At 35.1% G+C, this 15,957-nt stretch overlaps 1 protein-coding gene and 1 pseudogene across 1 annotated transcript in view; one reads left to right on the top strand and one right to left on the bottom strand.

Moving 5' to 3' along the window:
* The window catches only part of LOC105045282 (probable histone-arginine methyltransferase CARM1), a 76,987-nt gene extending 70,120 nt beyond the window's left edge, over positions 1–6,867 (top strand). The window contains 5 exon segments of the mRNA XM_010923512.4: positions 3,254–3,331; positions 3,712–3,815; positions 5,610–5,782; positions 5,882–6,036; positions 6,515–6,867. Of these exon segments, the coding sequence (XP_010921814.2) occupies positions 3,254–3,331; positions 3,712–3,815; positions 5,610–5,782; positions 5,882–6,036; positions 6,515–6,598 (594 nt within the window). The 3' untranslated portion in view covers positions 6,599–6,867.
* Positions 6,868–9,006: 2,139 nt separating this feature from the next.
* Positions 9,007–12,100, bottom strand: LOC140857967 (uncharacterized; annotated as a pseudogene).
* Positions 12,101–15,957: the final 3,857 nt, after the last annotated feature.

Here is a 15,957-nt window from a genome sequence, read left to right as displayed (position 1 = left end):
CTGCATCATTTTTCTGCATATTGTCCAGCCCGATTGGAAATAGAAGGAAAAAGTCAGAAACTTCACATATGTGAGGAAACATTGCTGTGAAGAAAAGAGAGTATAGAGGAAAAGAGGCCACATCTATACCGTGCTAGGTTAAACATGGCATTCTAATTGTGAAGCATTTGTTTTGTTTTGATTATCGAGTTGTAGTGTCTATTAGCAATCAATCAGCATTTCAAGAAGTTTAGTGATAAACTTCTATGTTTAACTTGTATTTGGCTGTGTGTAGCTTCTTATCAAAATATTAGTTTCTAACCAACAATTAGATAATAATGTTGGCTAATAATCCAAATTAACATTTCATCTTTTTTAATGTTACCTTTTCAACTCATCTAAATTTTTAGTAGTTTGATAAAGCAACTCTGTTAGCCAAGAAGCTATCAGTTTCAAGTTGTTTAAGTGTTTACAAATGAAGTGTAAAATCATTGCGCATCATCTGTATGTAAGATGTAGCTCCGATTGTATCGCCCCAAATTAGGGCATAACACGGTTATGCTACCAAGAGTTATTGTCCTCAATAACATTATGTCTATCTATCATAATAACCTAAAATTTGTCACAAATAAAATATAATAAAAGATTCAACTCTATCATTCATCAAGTAAATAAACTAAGTTTGATTTAGAGCATCTAAATCCAATATTAAATATCAAAATTCATGTTTCAAAATTCATGAAAATAATTGACTACAAGTCCATGATCATAAAGTAAGTTCCAGCTGCAAAATTTTCAAGTTTGCTGTGCAGATCACCAAGTCTAGATCCTCTGTAGTTCCTAACCTTATTTCACTGTAAAAGAAAAAAAATAAAGTGATATGAGTTATACCAACTCAATTAGTAAACCTTACACTATCTTACCGGATCAAGCATAAGTTTATACATGCATCAACAAATCTTTTAGAAAAAAATGATTATCGTTATTAGATAAAACTTTCATAATAATAGTATATCATAAATTAATCATGCTTTTGCATATGCATAAATCATGCAATTTACATAAACATGATTTCCAAAGCATAGCATAAATGGATTCATAAATTATGTTAATTTTATAAATAAAGTTATAAATCATTTGTTATTTTGTCATATCTTAATTCTTAATAAAATATTATATCTGTGACAGGACTGTAATCGATAAAATATTAACTACTAGTATCCATTGGTAGGGTCATGTATCAACTATTGTTATCCATTGGCAGGATCATATGCCAATTTCTATTACTCATTGGCAGGGTCGTATACTAACTACTATTATCTGTTGGTAGGGTCGTATGCCAACTACTATTACTCACTAGAAGGGTCGTACGGATGCTAGCTCCAGATGTCGATCTTGTCCATTTTTATGGTCTATACATTGCTATCTGAGAGAATTTTTTTCTATATTTCTAGAAACAAATATTCTTAAATCATATTTTTTTAAATTATGCATAAATAAGATACTATATAATTTTGTAGAGCTTATGGTCCATAAATAATTTTTAATAGTAAAACGATCATGAAATCATTCTCTTCATGACAAAACATAAATTTTATAAATATGGAGTTCATATTTTATGTACAAATTGTTCATATTAAAATATTTTTGAAATCACTATTTTATGATAAATCATGAGTTTGACAATACATATGCTCAATCCTTATTTTATAAAAATACAGAATAATTTTTTTATGATAAAATAATCAATAATTCGAAAAGAGGTAAGAAGTGTCAGGGTTACATCTTCCATCCTAGTCCTTCAAACTTCGCTAGACTAATTTATTGAATCTATTTAACATATTAAATACATAATTAATTTCTATTTGATAAATTCAATCATAAGGAAAGAAGACTAGATTGGGTGGTCGGTCCAATAGGCTACCTAGTCATCGAGACAGTTTAGGACTTTCTAGCTGAGGGTCAATATGAATGCACGAGATAGAGGCAGGACTCGATACTAAGGTTCATAGGTCTTCTTAGAAAAAATGGAGTCTTCATATCCCTTAAAAGAGGAAACTATGATTGAGATCATCAAGGGTCATACCAAGGTGACTTAATAGGGGTCAATAGTGATCAGATTCTATGAATATCTAGCAAGGACCAACTGGGATCCGACATACTGCATGAATATCAAAGCAATTTTCGATCTCTTTGAAAAGATCATCCTAAGTTCATACTGGGATCCATGGATCATATGAAGAGACAGGGAGTAGAGAAAAAAACCCTTAGAGGAGAGAGACAAGAGAGAGAACCCTTCTCTCTCTTTCTTTTTTTTTCTTCTATTCTTCTTTTCTTTGGCCAAATAGGGGAAGGTGGGTGGTGGCTAGTCGCAGGAGGATCGACAGTAGGTGGTGGCAGTAGGCGGCCGACGTAGGCGGACGGCCGGCGGCAGTGGCTGCCAGTCAAGAAAATCATGGAAAAAAGATTGAAAAATAGGGGATGAATAGGGATTCTTCTTTTCGATAGGAAAATTAGCGGCCGGCAATGGTGCATAGGGTCATGGGAAGAAGGGGAATAGAGAGAGGAGGTTAGATCGGGGCTTACTTTGAGCTTTGATGGCATCTTCGACCTCGATTCCCAATGAGCATGGAGAAAGGAATCCGGTGAAAATCGGAAGAGAGAGAGGAAGAAGGGGCAGTGATGGTCGGCGATGAGAGGCTTGAAGGGTGTTTGGGGTCCTTTATATAGATCCCTCACCTTCGACAGTGTCCAAGGAGGAGGAGGAGAAGTCCTCCGTGTCAAAGGGGGGCTTTGCCCTGATTGGAAAGGAGCAATCCTTGGGGCGTTGCTCCTGCAACAAAGTGGGCCAAAAGGGCTGGGGTTTTGGGCTGTCTTAGTGATGGGCTGGTCCAATGGACTAGGCCATCACAGATTGACTCAAGGGGAATGAAGACAGGCATGTTCTTGGTATTTTAATCTCTCTCACAATGTATTGAAATATTTTACTTTTTGGATGTAGTTTGTTTCATGATAACTTATGATCATTTAGAATCAATGTGGTCATCATTAACTTTCCATGTCACCTGTTTTAAAGGGCTTCCTGTTAGTGCCCGTTAATATGGTTTTTCATTACTTGCTATACATGGTAGTAGTGCAAATGAATCTGAAGTGCTCTCCAGTCTGCATATATTGATCTTGATATGCATAAATTATATGCTCATGTCTTCTTAAATTTGTTATTGATGAGAATGCAACTTGCATAATTACAATAACTTTTTTGTCCTTTATGCAGCCTGTGGTGGATGCTTTTGATCCAAGGTTATTAGTATCTCCACCTATATTCCATGCACTAGATTTTACTTGCGTCAAGGTAAAGTTAACTGTGAATCTGCATGTCTTGTAATTTGGTTGGAACATTATCCTTTTCATATTTTTATCTTTTGTGAACTTCCCTTATCTTTATCTTAATCTTTTGTTAGTCTTTATGTTTTATCAAAGTAGCCATTTTTTTTTCTTGATCAGTCCTGCCAATTAATATTATTGTGTATTCTTGGAGAAAATCCATACTATTATGTAACATTTCTGTCATTCATTTCGATTATGTAAATAACTATAGCTGTAGATAAGAGCATGCATGCACATCTATAATAAATATGTTTTCTGTATGTTCTACAAATTTCTTGGTTTTTCTCATTAACTAATTAGTTTTGGGGTTTAATTAGTTTTGTCCATAATTTCTAAATTACACAGGAAGAAGAGCTATATGAGATTGATATTCCACTGAATTTTATAGCATCTGTTGGCACTAGGGTGCATGGACTGGCTTGCTGGTTTGATGTTTTGTTCAGTGGAAGGTAAGTATTTATGTTTCAAGCTATCCATGCAGAAAACCTGTTTCTACCTCATTAACTATTGCTCCACCTTCTCTTTAAACTACGAGATGACAGTTGTAGCACATTCTAAGAGATACTTAGTTGAGCATGTCTTTGTTTTTCTTCCTTTTAACCTCTCTGATTTTATAAAGCATTACTTATCATGATGCTGCTTGAAACTTCTTATTTACTCAAAATAAATGGCACTAAAGTTTCGAAGGCAGGGGTTTTTGTCTAGCTGGTATATTGGACCTTTGATGTAGTGCCTCAAAGACACCTAAAAAAGTATAGTTTAAGCTGAATAAACCCTTGAAATCCTTTGACAGTGTTGGAATCAGGTGTCTGTTAGCATGGTCATAGCTAGGCAATGCTTCTAGTTGTCTTTGTGAACAGGTCCAATTATTGTGGCCAAATGGCCAAAGGCTCATTTAGTTTTGATTGGCATTGATTTGATTATAAGTGCTACTAATCGTGTTTGAAACTGCTTGATTAGTGTCTCATTGGAATTGTGTCCCGCAGAATACATTGAAACAGGCAAACCCAATCAAATCAACTTATATCCTTCATATATTTGTATTTTATTTTTTTAATTTTAATACTGGTATGTATGCAAGAATTAGTACAAATCAGCTACTGAGCATTATTGTCAATCGTATGATTAAAAATATGTTTTATAATCTTCAAGACAAACCTATCAATACTATGACACAAGTGAATGTGACAGAGAGAAATAAGTAGAATAACAATAGCTTCCATGAAAAATATGATGTCCAATGGGGTGTCATGGGTGGAGAGCCCCCATCCATTTCTTTCTCATGCTGGTCAGTGCAGGGATACGGGTAACACCTTTGTTTTTGATAGGAGATGTGCTCGTTATCTTTTGTACTCTAAGCTCATGTTTTGTCTATTACCTGTTGGAAATGGTTGATAAATGTATTTTGGCTTTCTTAGTTTGTGCCACATATTCAGTGGTCTTTTTTATGTGGACTATGCAGTTTATTAATGTTTTGGGGGACATTTAATGGAGTTCTCGGCCATTTTATGCCTGGGTTCAAATTGTTAGAACCCAGGCATGCTGTGCTTTTATTTGCATGCAGTACTTCGGAGTCTTGAAATATACTAACTCGTTTCTATTGTCCTATTCATTTTTGCAAACATTGAATTTAACATTGATTTGTTAAATGAAACCATTTTCTTCAAAGCTTAGTTCTTTGAACTAAACAAAATATATAAGCCCAACTCCTTTGAGTTAAATATTTACCATTTTGTGTCATTTTACTAAAGAAATACCTGTCAATGGAAACATTTTCATTTTTTGAATCATGAGCATATTTTCTTCATTAGGTCATTTCCTTTTGTTTTGACCCTGTTGACATCATTTCTATTATGACAATGTCCTTCAATGAGGAAGCTAGTCTCAGGCTTTTTAGCATACTTGCTTGAAATCCACCTTCCATAGTTTTGCAGGTTTTGCCACGTCTGGTGTATTATACTCGAATGTATGGTATCATTTGCATTTAGTGTGTTTCTAACTTTCTATGAAAAACTTTAGTTTATCTAGTCTTCATGGTCCAAGGCAGTCGTTAGTTCTTCTATTTCACTTGTAGGAAATCAGACATCTTTCAACAACTTTTTGTTGCTAGGACATGGTATAACATAAATTCATGAATTCTGTTTTAGCTGAATATAAGTTGAATTTCCTATTATTATGATACATTATAGTTTACTTATTATTACCTCTTGTGTCTAAGCAAATGCTGTGATCTCATCCTGCAGTTCTGTTCAAAGATGGCTTACTACTGCTCCTGGTGCGCCCACAACTCACTGGTACCAGCTGCGATGTGTCCTCGCCCAGCCACTCTATGTCATGGCTGGTCAAGAAATTACAGGACGGCTTCACCTTGTAGCTCACAGTGCTCAGAGCTATACTATTTACTTGACAATGTCAGGTTGGTTGAATTACATAACATGCATGATTGGTTGTATGTTTTAGTGCTGGTTGGTGTTTACTGGGAATTCTGATGCATTCTGCGAAATATTTTGAAAAGCTAAAATGTGGGGTGCTGGTGCCAACCAAGGAGGGATATTACAGACATCTTCATGCAAGCTTGAACTAAAAGAACCATACTATCGGTTGTCCCAGCCGCAACCCTATGTGCTGCCACAAGATCAGCAGGCACAACAACAGCCTATGCAGCCACCAGTAAGTTTTCGTACCGTCTTACTGGGATTAAGGGTGGGGGAGAGGGAGCTATAGTTTTTATTGAATGCTGCTTAAATCATTTGACTTGATGTTGTAGATCAAACTATAATGGATAGACTTGATATTAATAATTTGAAGTTTGAAAGAAAATGACATTTGGATGTTCATTTTTTCCACTTGATTGTAAGAATTCTCTGGATCCTTGATCTGTGATACCTTCATGAGCAAATTCCTGGACCACCAGATATTGCTAATGGCGGGTTGCATGATTTTGGGGCGTTCAAGGAAAGCTATCGTTTGGTTGATTTTGTATGGTTATGCAAACCAACTTTGGGCCTTTGCTGGCCCAAAGTTTACTGGTCATAGCTCTACATAACCTCGTTTGCTCTACTGCATAGTGAAAATTATTCACGCAATTTGGTGAATTATGAGTGCCAGATACGTTCAATTTGCCATGTTTTTTTTAATGTTGTAACAGGAAGTCTCCCCACAAATTCAAGGTGGGACTGACCCCGGCATGGCTATACAGTCGTCGCAGGATTCGGGAGCTTTAGATCAATAGCATGAAGTCCCCGAGCAGGCCTGTGGTTGACTGCAGATCATATTTGTACCATGATGTACTTCATCCAAAATATTTGTTGCAGTAGTCGCCAACGGTGTAGTTCTGTATATTTTCACTCTGACTACTGTGTATCACTAAGGCAGTGGCTGATGGTGACATTATGCTTCCGTACATTCTCAAACAGGTGATGAATATTGCATCAAAATTTATAATTTGTGGAATAAGCTGCAAGCTGTGCTCCCTTAATCAATTCATGGATTTTTTTCTGATGGTTGTGGTAGATACCGTCATTCTTCTGCCGCTTAGTTGCTCTTGTACATTACTGGGAAAATTTTTATCAGCATTCTGTCCTATGATCATGTTATCATCGTAACGTGGGGTTTGTTTCTCTACATGCTATTGAACCACCTGGATGACTGGGTGCTAACTTGTGCTTTCCTGGTGTTTGACTTGATTGTTGAATTTTTAGGCCAGCTAACGGGGCTTTGGCCCACCTCTCAGCTGGGGAGAGATTCCGAGTTAGCTTGGCAATGGGTCAGATTGGGTGCGGGTTTGGGTCGATCCGAATTCAATTCAATATCTTAGTATTTTGATCTGAATTTAATTCATGATTTGGTGGGTCAATAATTTTTTTATTCATATTCTATCGGGTTGGATATTGGGTTATTTGATCGGATATCTGTCTCATCTAAATGAGATTTTCTAGAGGAAAATAGAAGCATTGAACAATAGTTTACTATCACTGTCTTCAGGTCTTAATCAAATCCAAAGATCATAAGATCACGTTTCATAGCTTACATTTAAATTATATATATATATATAAAAGATCGGGTTGGGTTCGAATCGGATGATGGATTGGGGTGTTCACTATTTGAATCCAATTCGATCTGAGATATAAATTTATCGAGTTTGGATTGGGTTGGGTCAAAATAATCAACATGTTGATCAATCCGATCCATTATGGCCGGGTCGGATTAAGATCAAATATTAAGATCAATTTGATCGGATGTAATTGTCAAGGCTATTACGAGTTCTATTGGAATAGGTGGTATTTCCACCCATCTTTCTCAAAACAAAATAAAATAAAATATGGCCAGCGGGACCCATGGGCAAAACGATCGTACTTGAACAAATCGGTCGAACACCTCTTAAGGGTAACTTGGTATATTGTTATTAGCAAGCTAGAGGCACCAGTTCAAAAGATTAGATAGCTTTCATTTACACAGCAACGCTGCACCCCTTTTTTGAGAACTAAAATTATCATTTCGTTTTATTTTAATGTGGTACTATGAGAAGCTTGAGTTCATGGATTAGGCTAGGAGAGATAGAGGACTTGTACGTCACCGTTTGATGTCATTATGATTGGTGCTGGAAATGTGGTGCCGAATATATTGTTCGAAGCTTTATTTAAGGGCAGTAAATGCTCAGACTTGTTTTCAAAGCTAGCTTTGAATCAATGCCAGGACTCACAGCAGATGATAAGTTTTCTATTGTACCATTCCATGCAGCGGCTCAACATATTTGGAGGTGTAAAGCTAAAAATTAAAATATAATTATTTAATTAAAATTTATATAAATTTTTTATTAAAATTTTATTTTTCTAACTTTTTGAGATGTAAAATTTTTAATCAAATTTTTATAATCAAGTTCTCCTAATATTTCTTTTTCAATTGATAATATAGCCAATCCATTTAATCTTTTTTGAGACATTGTTGATCTTAAGTAAGATTTTATTAATTTTAATTTTGAAAAACTTCTTTCTGCCGAAGCAACACTTACTGGAATTGTTAATATTATTCTAAAAGCAATATATGCATTTGGAAAAGAGTCGAGTCGTCTTATATTATTGAGTATATCCATTGGACTGTTATCTTCCACTTGTATAATTTCTTTTAAAATTTTTAGCTCTGAAAATAAATCTAAACCATCAATATCAGAGTAGTTATTATATTTTAAAGAATACTCAAGATTAAGACAATATTCTTTCAAACTATCATTATCTAATGACTTCAATTTTTTACCACTAAATAGAAAATCAAAAATATTTTCATATATCTTAAATTATTCAAATCTATTTTGGAGTGAAAAAATTGCTTGATCTACTATATATAAGAAATAATCAATTCTAAATGATTCTTCAAGAGATTTTGTTATTTCATTGTCAACATTCTCATCAAATTGTTTCTTTCTGCGAATGATACGCTTATCATGAAATTTAGGTTCTATTTTCATTTCAAATGCAATTTCTTTAGAAGAAATCATAGCGGATGCAAATCCATCTTCTCTATATTTTTCAAAAAAAGAAAGAAGACCTTTTAATTGTTCTATAGCAACATCAATATGCATATCTGTTGATTGTAAACTTTTGCTAACTGAATTAACAGCAAATAATATATCATATCAAATAGTCATACCTAATAAAAACTCAAAATTTTCAAGCTCATATGTTGCTAAGCAATTAGCTTCGCTTTTAGTTTTAGGATCTTCACTAACTTCTGCTAATTCCAATAAAGCATCTCTTATTTGTAGAGCTTGAAATCTTATTGCTTTAATACTTTCAATACGACTTTCCCAACGTGTTTGTGATAATGATTTAAGAGTTAGACCAGAAATATTATCTTGCAAAATTTTCCATCGTTTAGTAGAAGAAGAAAATAGTGAATAGATACGTTGTACCACTCCAAAAAATGATATAGCTTTAGTACAAGAACTAGCCATATCACAAAGTACTAAATTTAAACTATGACAACCACATGGTGTATAAAAGGATCTAGGATTTATATCTAAAAGTCTTTTTTGCACTCCTTGCTGTTTGCCCTTCATATTAGATCCATTATCATATCCTTGTCCTCTTAAATTATTAATATCAAGTCCAATATATTTTATTTCATCCATAATGACATCAAAAAGACCTTTTCCAGTTGTATCATCTACTTTTAAGAATTCAAAAAAATATTCCATAATTTTGATTGGACTTGATGAAATATCTACACATCGCAATATAAAAGACATTTGCTCTTGATGACTTGTATCTGGAGTGCAATCAAGTATTATTGAATAATATTTTGCTTCTAAATTTTTTTTAATAATTTTATTTTTAATTTCATTTGCTAACAAATTTATCAATTCATTTTGTACATTATGTCCAAGATAATGGGTATGAATTTTATCATCTTTAATACGTCGAATATGTTCTTGCATTACCGGATCGAATTCTGCAATCATTTCAATTAGACTTAAAAAATTTTCATTATTTGTTTGATAGATCTTTTCATTTTTTCCACGAAAAGCTAAATTATTTTTACCAAGAGTTTTTACTACAGCAAAAATTCTTAATAAGACTTTTTTTCAATGTTCTTCATCTTTATTTATTTGTTCTTGAATACTTTTATCAATTGTTTTATTTTTTAATAGTCTCATTTCTAAATCAATCCATGAACACATATTAATAACATGCTCATTACTCATCTCATGACCCTTAAGTTTAGCACTAAGATTTCTCCAATCTCTACTACCAACATTAGCTAGTTTACTTATACTAGAAGCAGAATTAAATAATTTGCAACAAAAACAAAATACTCTGTCTAAGTCTTTTGAATAAACTAGCCATCTTCTTTCATGCTTCTCTCCGTTTGTCAACTTTTGAATATAGTATGTAGTAGAAAAATGTCTTGAAAATTCATCTTTAGGAAAATCTATATCATCAATTCTAATTGGACCTTTTTCTACTAATAAATCTCTCAAATTTGTATCAATATTTGTCCATTGACTTGGATCATAAATATTTTTAGGAATGCAATCATTTAAATTAACCGATTGATTTTCTTCACTATGACTTTGAAGATTATCTTGAATCTCTTCGTTGACTTTTTCTTCTTCTAATATTTCATTATCATTTAATTCTAAAGAATTATTAACTTGTTCATTTAAAGAACATTCATCAATATTTTCTAATTTATTATTTTTATTACTTGTAAAGAATTTATCAAGAGCTCCTTTTTGAGATTGTATTAAACTTTCAATTTTTCTTTTTTTTGAAGCTTTGAATAACCAGATTCATATTTTCGAGTTGACATATTTAAATTCTTATTATGAATTATTAAAAAGATATAACTATTATAATTATTTTATATTTCTTAAATAGCCAATACAAGATCAACAATCAAAATTTTTAATTCAATGAATCAAATATTAAATAAAATAAAGATAATATATAATAATATAATATAAATTTTAAATTAAATAAAAAATAGATAAAGATTAGAATAATAGTATCCGATTGTTCAATGCTGATTGTAAATGAGAATAATAGCACCCGATTGTTGAATGCTGTGTAAAATATGGAGCATCCACTACAACACTGTTCCATAATATTTTTATCAATTGTCTAAATATAACAATATAAAAGAAAAAGTAGCAATTCAGGTTAGTTTTATAAAAAAAAAAAAGTTACCGTTGAAATTTGGTCGTTGAAGTGGTTGGATCATTTTAATTACCACTGTAATGCTGCCGCCCGCCGCCCCTTTTTTTTTTTTTCCCACGCGGCCGCGCTACCCGCCCATCAGCCACCGGCCACGTGTTTTGATTTTTGAAAAAAAAAAAAATTGATGCCACAGCAGCACAGCCCTTTCATCTTCCGTGGCTGTGACCGGTCACCGGCCGATCGGCCGTCGGCGAGCCGCGACAGGCGACCTCACCCTCGGGGGGACTTGGGGGCTGCACAGGCCGCCAGGGAGGGGCCTTCTTTGGTTCTTCCGGGCTCTGGCTTTCGAGAAACGAAGGCAGACCGACGGCCCGCTGGCCGCCGGCCCGGCGCACCAAGCGGGGTGGAGGGGGAGTGCCGAAAAACAAAAAAAAAGAAGAAACTTACCGGTGGTGGTCCTGGACGGCTGACGGCTGTGCCCGTCGGCGACGGAATGATCGTCGAGGTAGTCGACGATGTCATCGAGCCACTGGACGGTGAGGCCGCAGTTGTCGCCGTCGGAGAAGAAGCGGAGAGCCTCCTCGAGGCGCTTGAGGACGGAGAGGTAGCCGGGGAGCTGGGGAGGTCGGCGTCGGGGTCGGAGAGGAGGGGCCGCAGCAGCCGCTCGAGGCCATGGACGGCGTCATTGCGTCAAACACCTTGAGAACTGCGGCAGCGGGGCTGACGGCGCGGTCGATATGGCCGCCGACGGCAGTGAGGGCGTCGCGGTGGGCGCAGATCGGGCGGACGGAGGCCTCGAGGGAGGGGAGGCGCTGGTGGATCTCATCGAGGTGGGGGCCGGCGCGGGCCAGCGCTGTCGAGTGCCGACAGGCGGCCGGAGGCGGAGCCGCGGTCCCGCGGAGACATGGAGGCGGAGCCGCGGAGCGCCGGAGGCCTGGAGGGTGGCTCAGGCGGGACCAGGACGCCGGAGGCGGAGGTGGGGGGCCTCCTGGGGGCGGGGGCCTAAGGCAAGGGCTTCGGTGGCCTTGCCCTTCAGCCGCCCCTGATTCCGTGGAGCTTACCCGCCGGTCTTTAGGCATGCTTCATGTGCATGAGCATTTGAGTCAGTTTTGTAGGCAAAGAGTAAGTTCCTTATCTTCCTATTCTGCACTTTTTATCATGCCCAGCATTGTTTGGACATCTCATAATAGATTTAGGCCCTATTCAGAGTTATTGTTAATAGTAGAGCTTTTGTTGGAACAACTTTTGTAAATAGGATTTTTAATAAAAATTATTTGCTATTTGATAACTATATTTTTAACGGATATTATATTGTGGAATTTTGATATTTATTTGGTAACTAAATTGAGAAAGTCCTATTATTATGAAAAAATGACAATAAAGGATATTGTATAGTATTTTTAATTTTTTAACTCTTTATGCTATCATAACAATTACTACAAGTTATTCTTAATTTAGAAATTGTTTATTTTGAATAGTATAATATACAACATAACAGTACATTATTATAGAAATATAATAACATTATATTATTAAAATATGGCTATTGTGATACAACAATGATAGTAATGTAGTATTGTCATAATATTAGTATATTACATTATATTATAATGTAATATAATATTTATGATATAGTATAATAATATATTATAATATAATTTATCTATTATTAGTTAATAAGTATAATAAAATATTTTGATATAAAGCATTAGAAATATTATTATTTTTACATATTAATATATTATTACATAGAATAATATTATTGTAATATATGAAAGTGATATAATTATTTCAGTATAATATTATAATATAATATTATTATAATATTATTTTCATATGAATATAATATAGTGTAAAGTATCGTTAACTATAAGTTATATATTTTATTTTAATCTATATGTTATAATAACAATGTAATTATTTTTGGTTGGTTGTATATCAGTAAAGTGGATAGCTTTCAGATGGGCTCCAAAATGTTTAAGGGAGAAGCTCCAAATTGGAGTTTTTGCTATGCAGAAGATTTTCAGCTTTTGGGAGGTCTAGAAAATTATTTGTATTTTTTTATCAAATATCTACAAATTATGCAATACTTTTTGGACTCCATAAAGTGCATTTTGTCCCTTCAAAAAGCAACCTCAATAAAGCCTTACATTTTGACATAGGATAAGTAGGAGGGAGAGGATATAATTCTATTCCACCTTTTTTATCAAATAGAATTCTACCATTCAATAGGAGAAGTAGTTTCTCTCAGTTACCTTTTTTCCTTGCCACTCTTGAACATAGAAAAAAAATTAGGATGTTTCTTCCCTTAAGTGGGATGGGTAGGTCAAAAATTCCATAAGATTCATGGTTTGGGCCAATATAATTATAAAAAATGGGCTTGGGTTAGGCCTGTTTTCAATAATACCTAGGAGTCTGTGGAGTGGGCTAGTCCAAATCCCATAAGAAAAAAAAAAAAAAAAGCTCAGGAGATCATTTTGAGATTTTTTTTTTCCTATGAGATTCGGATCAGTCCACCAACAAAATTAGTCCTGGATACTCATAGATATGGTCTAACCCGATCGGTGTAAGCCTATTTCTAACTTATTATATTGGTCAAATTCAATGATCCAATAGGATCTTCAACCCATCCATCCAAACAGGCTCTAGAATCTATTTGGATGATTGGGCCCAAAAATCCCATGGTATTCATGGGTTGGACCAATACAACTAGCTAAGTCAAGTTGGGATGGGTTTGTATTTGTAAGTACTCAAAGATCCTTTGGATTCTAGTGGCCCAACTCCTATAGGCCCGTATCCAATGTTTTTTTGGGTATTTATTAAGATAGGCCTAGCCTAGCCTGATTTAGCTGGTTGCATTGGTTCAATCCATGAGTTTCATGCGATTTTGGACCTAACCATTCAAGTAGGCCCTTGTAAATAAACTTCAAATCATAAGGTTATTTGGTGCACAGCAATTTAGCTTGTGTTAGAGATCTAATTGTGGTGAAAGCTAAAAGGGCTATTTGAAAGGCCTGCACATACGTTGTAGGTAGAGTTGAACCTTTATTGTAGGTTAAACCTTATGGGTTGCATTTTTTCCTGACCCATAGATATTCAATCCAATTCGATTAAAAGGTGGAATGGGTATGAATTTTAGAAAAAAAAATCTGAAGCAAGTTTAGTCAGACACGGATAATGATATGACCCACCTTGACAATATATAAATACAAATAAATAATATATATATATATAGCATATCAAGTAGGAGGAGTGGCTTAATATGATAGGTGAAACATAATAATAATAATCTTTGGATCCACATCAATGGTTTAGATGAGCATCGTGCGCTCTCACGCATGCATTAAAAAAATTAAAAAGAAATGAATGGATAAACCCTAGAGGTATTTGGATAGTTTGGATAACCGCGTTCTCATCTAAATCATTGATGTAGATCCAAAGATTATTATTATGTCCTCTCACCTCTCACATTAAGCCACTTCTCTCACTTGATATGCTTCCTATATATATCATATAAATAAAACATCTCTCTTATTTAAATAAAACATTAAAACACCCAAACTCTAGTGGCGGCTTGGTGGTAGACGAGGAGAGTGCCAGTGGTGGAGAAGAAGTGGTGAAATCTTGCTAGTGCTAGCAGGAGCTTGGTGGTGGACGAGGAGGGTGCCGATGGTAGAGAGGAAGTGCGATTGAGACCATTCATTCAGAGAAAGGAGCAGCTAGGGTTCTATTCATCGGATTGAGTATTGTCCACTCATTTGTCTACTGGATTGGCCTAATCGGAGGTGTATTCTGTCGCTCCAAGCCTCCCACTCAATCAAGATTCTTGAGGATAGGAAAAAACTAAAAATCAACAATAACAAAGGAAAGATGGAAAAAATTTAAAGGTAAGACCTTTTCCCATAATTTTTTCTTTTTCACCTATTTTCACTTATTTCATCTTCTTTTTTGAAAAACTATGAGGAAAGAGAGCATCTAAGGGAGATCGAGGGTTTGATCGGGGTGGTTTGAGAGTTTTTTTTTTTTTAAGGAAAGGAGGTTCTGAGAGATTAATCTCGGTAGAAGAGGATTTGGGAGATTTTTGAGATCCAACTCGATCCGACTAGATGGATATATTTGACCTGACCTGACCTAACCTCTATCCTCCATTTTATTCGACCCGATTTGACTCGAGATGAGTGCGAGGGAGGTATGGATATGGATTTTTTCATGGTGGAATGGATATGGGTATTAGTTAACCCAACTCATACCCGATCCGTTGCCGGCCATATTAAACCTAAAATGCTACAACTCAGCTTGCAACCAAAATGATCATGGACAAGCTATAGTCCATGTTGCTCACCATCCATCCCCCCTTCGCCCTTTCACTCCAACCCTTAAAGGCACCTAAATTCAGTATGTTTACAAAGTAAAAGATGATTAGAATGGCCTAATTTTATTGAGCATATTGACTACATATATGCATCATGTGTACAAATTCAATATGTTTATAAAATAAATTTAGCATGCGTACGAATCCCATAAATCAATCTTTGAAATTCTATCAGATCCTATAAATCCATCCATGACAAAGTTGCCAAGTTGATCAAGTAAATATGGAAGTTAAAAGAATCTTCGAGATTCTTATCAGATTTTGTAAATCTATCCATGATGAAGCTACCTAAATTGACCAAGTAATCATTAAGTATGTAAGTAAATGTGGAAGGTTGGAAGAATCCTCATGATTATAAGAAAGTTTAAAGATTTTTTGGGATTCTATCACTCCCCCTCAAGATGGAGTGTGAAGATATGTTATGCCTAACTTGCGACTAAGAAGAAAAAATTGATAACATTCTAGTACCTTGATGAATATATCAGCTAATTGACAATCACTAGAAACATAAGCGGTGGAGATATCATGTATTGAATATGTTCACAAACTATGTGGCAATCAATT

The sequence above is a fragment of the Elaeis guineensis genome, chromosome 5 (assembly GCF_000442705.2).
Source record: "Elaeis guineensis isolate ETL-2024a chromosome 5, EG11, whole genome shotgun sequence".
NCBI lineage: Eukaryota > Viridiplantae > Streptophyta > Magnoliopsida > Arecales > Arecaceae > Elaeis > Elaeis guineensis.
Note: the sequence above shows the minus strand (reverse complement) of the source record. Positions and strands in the feature narration are given on the sequence as shown.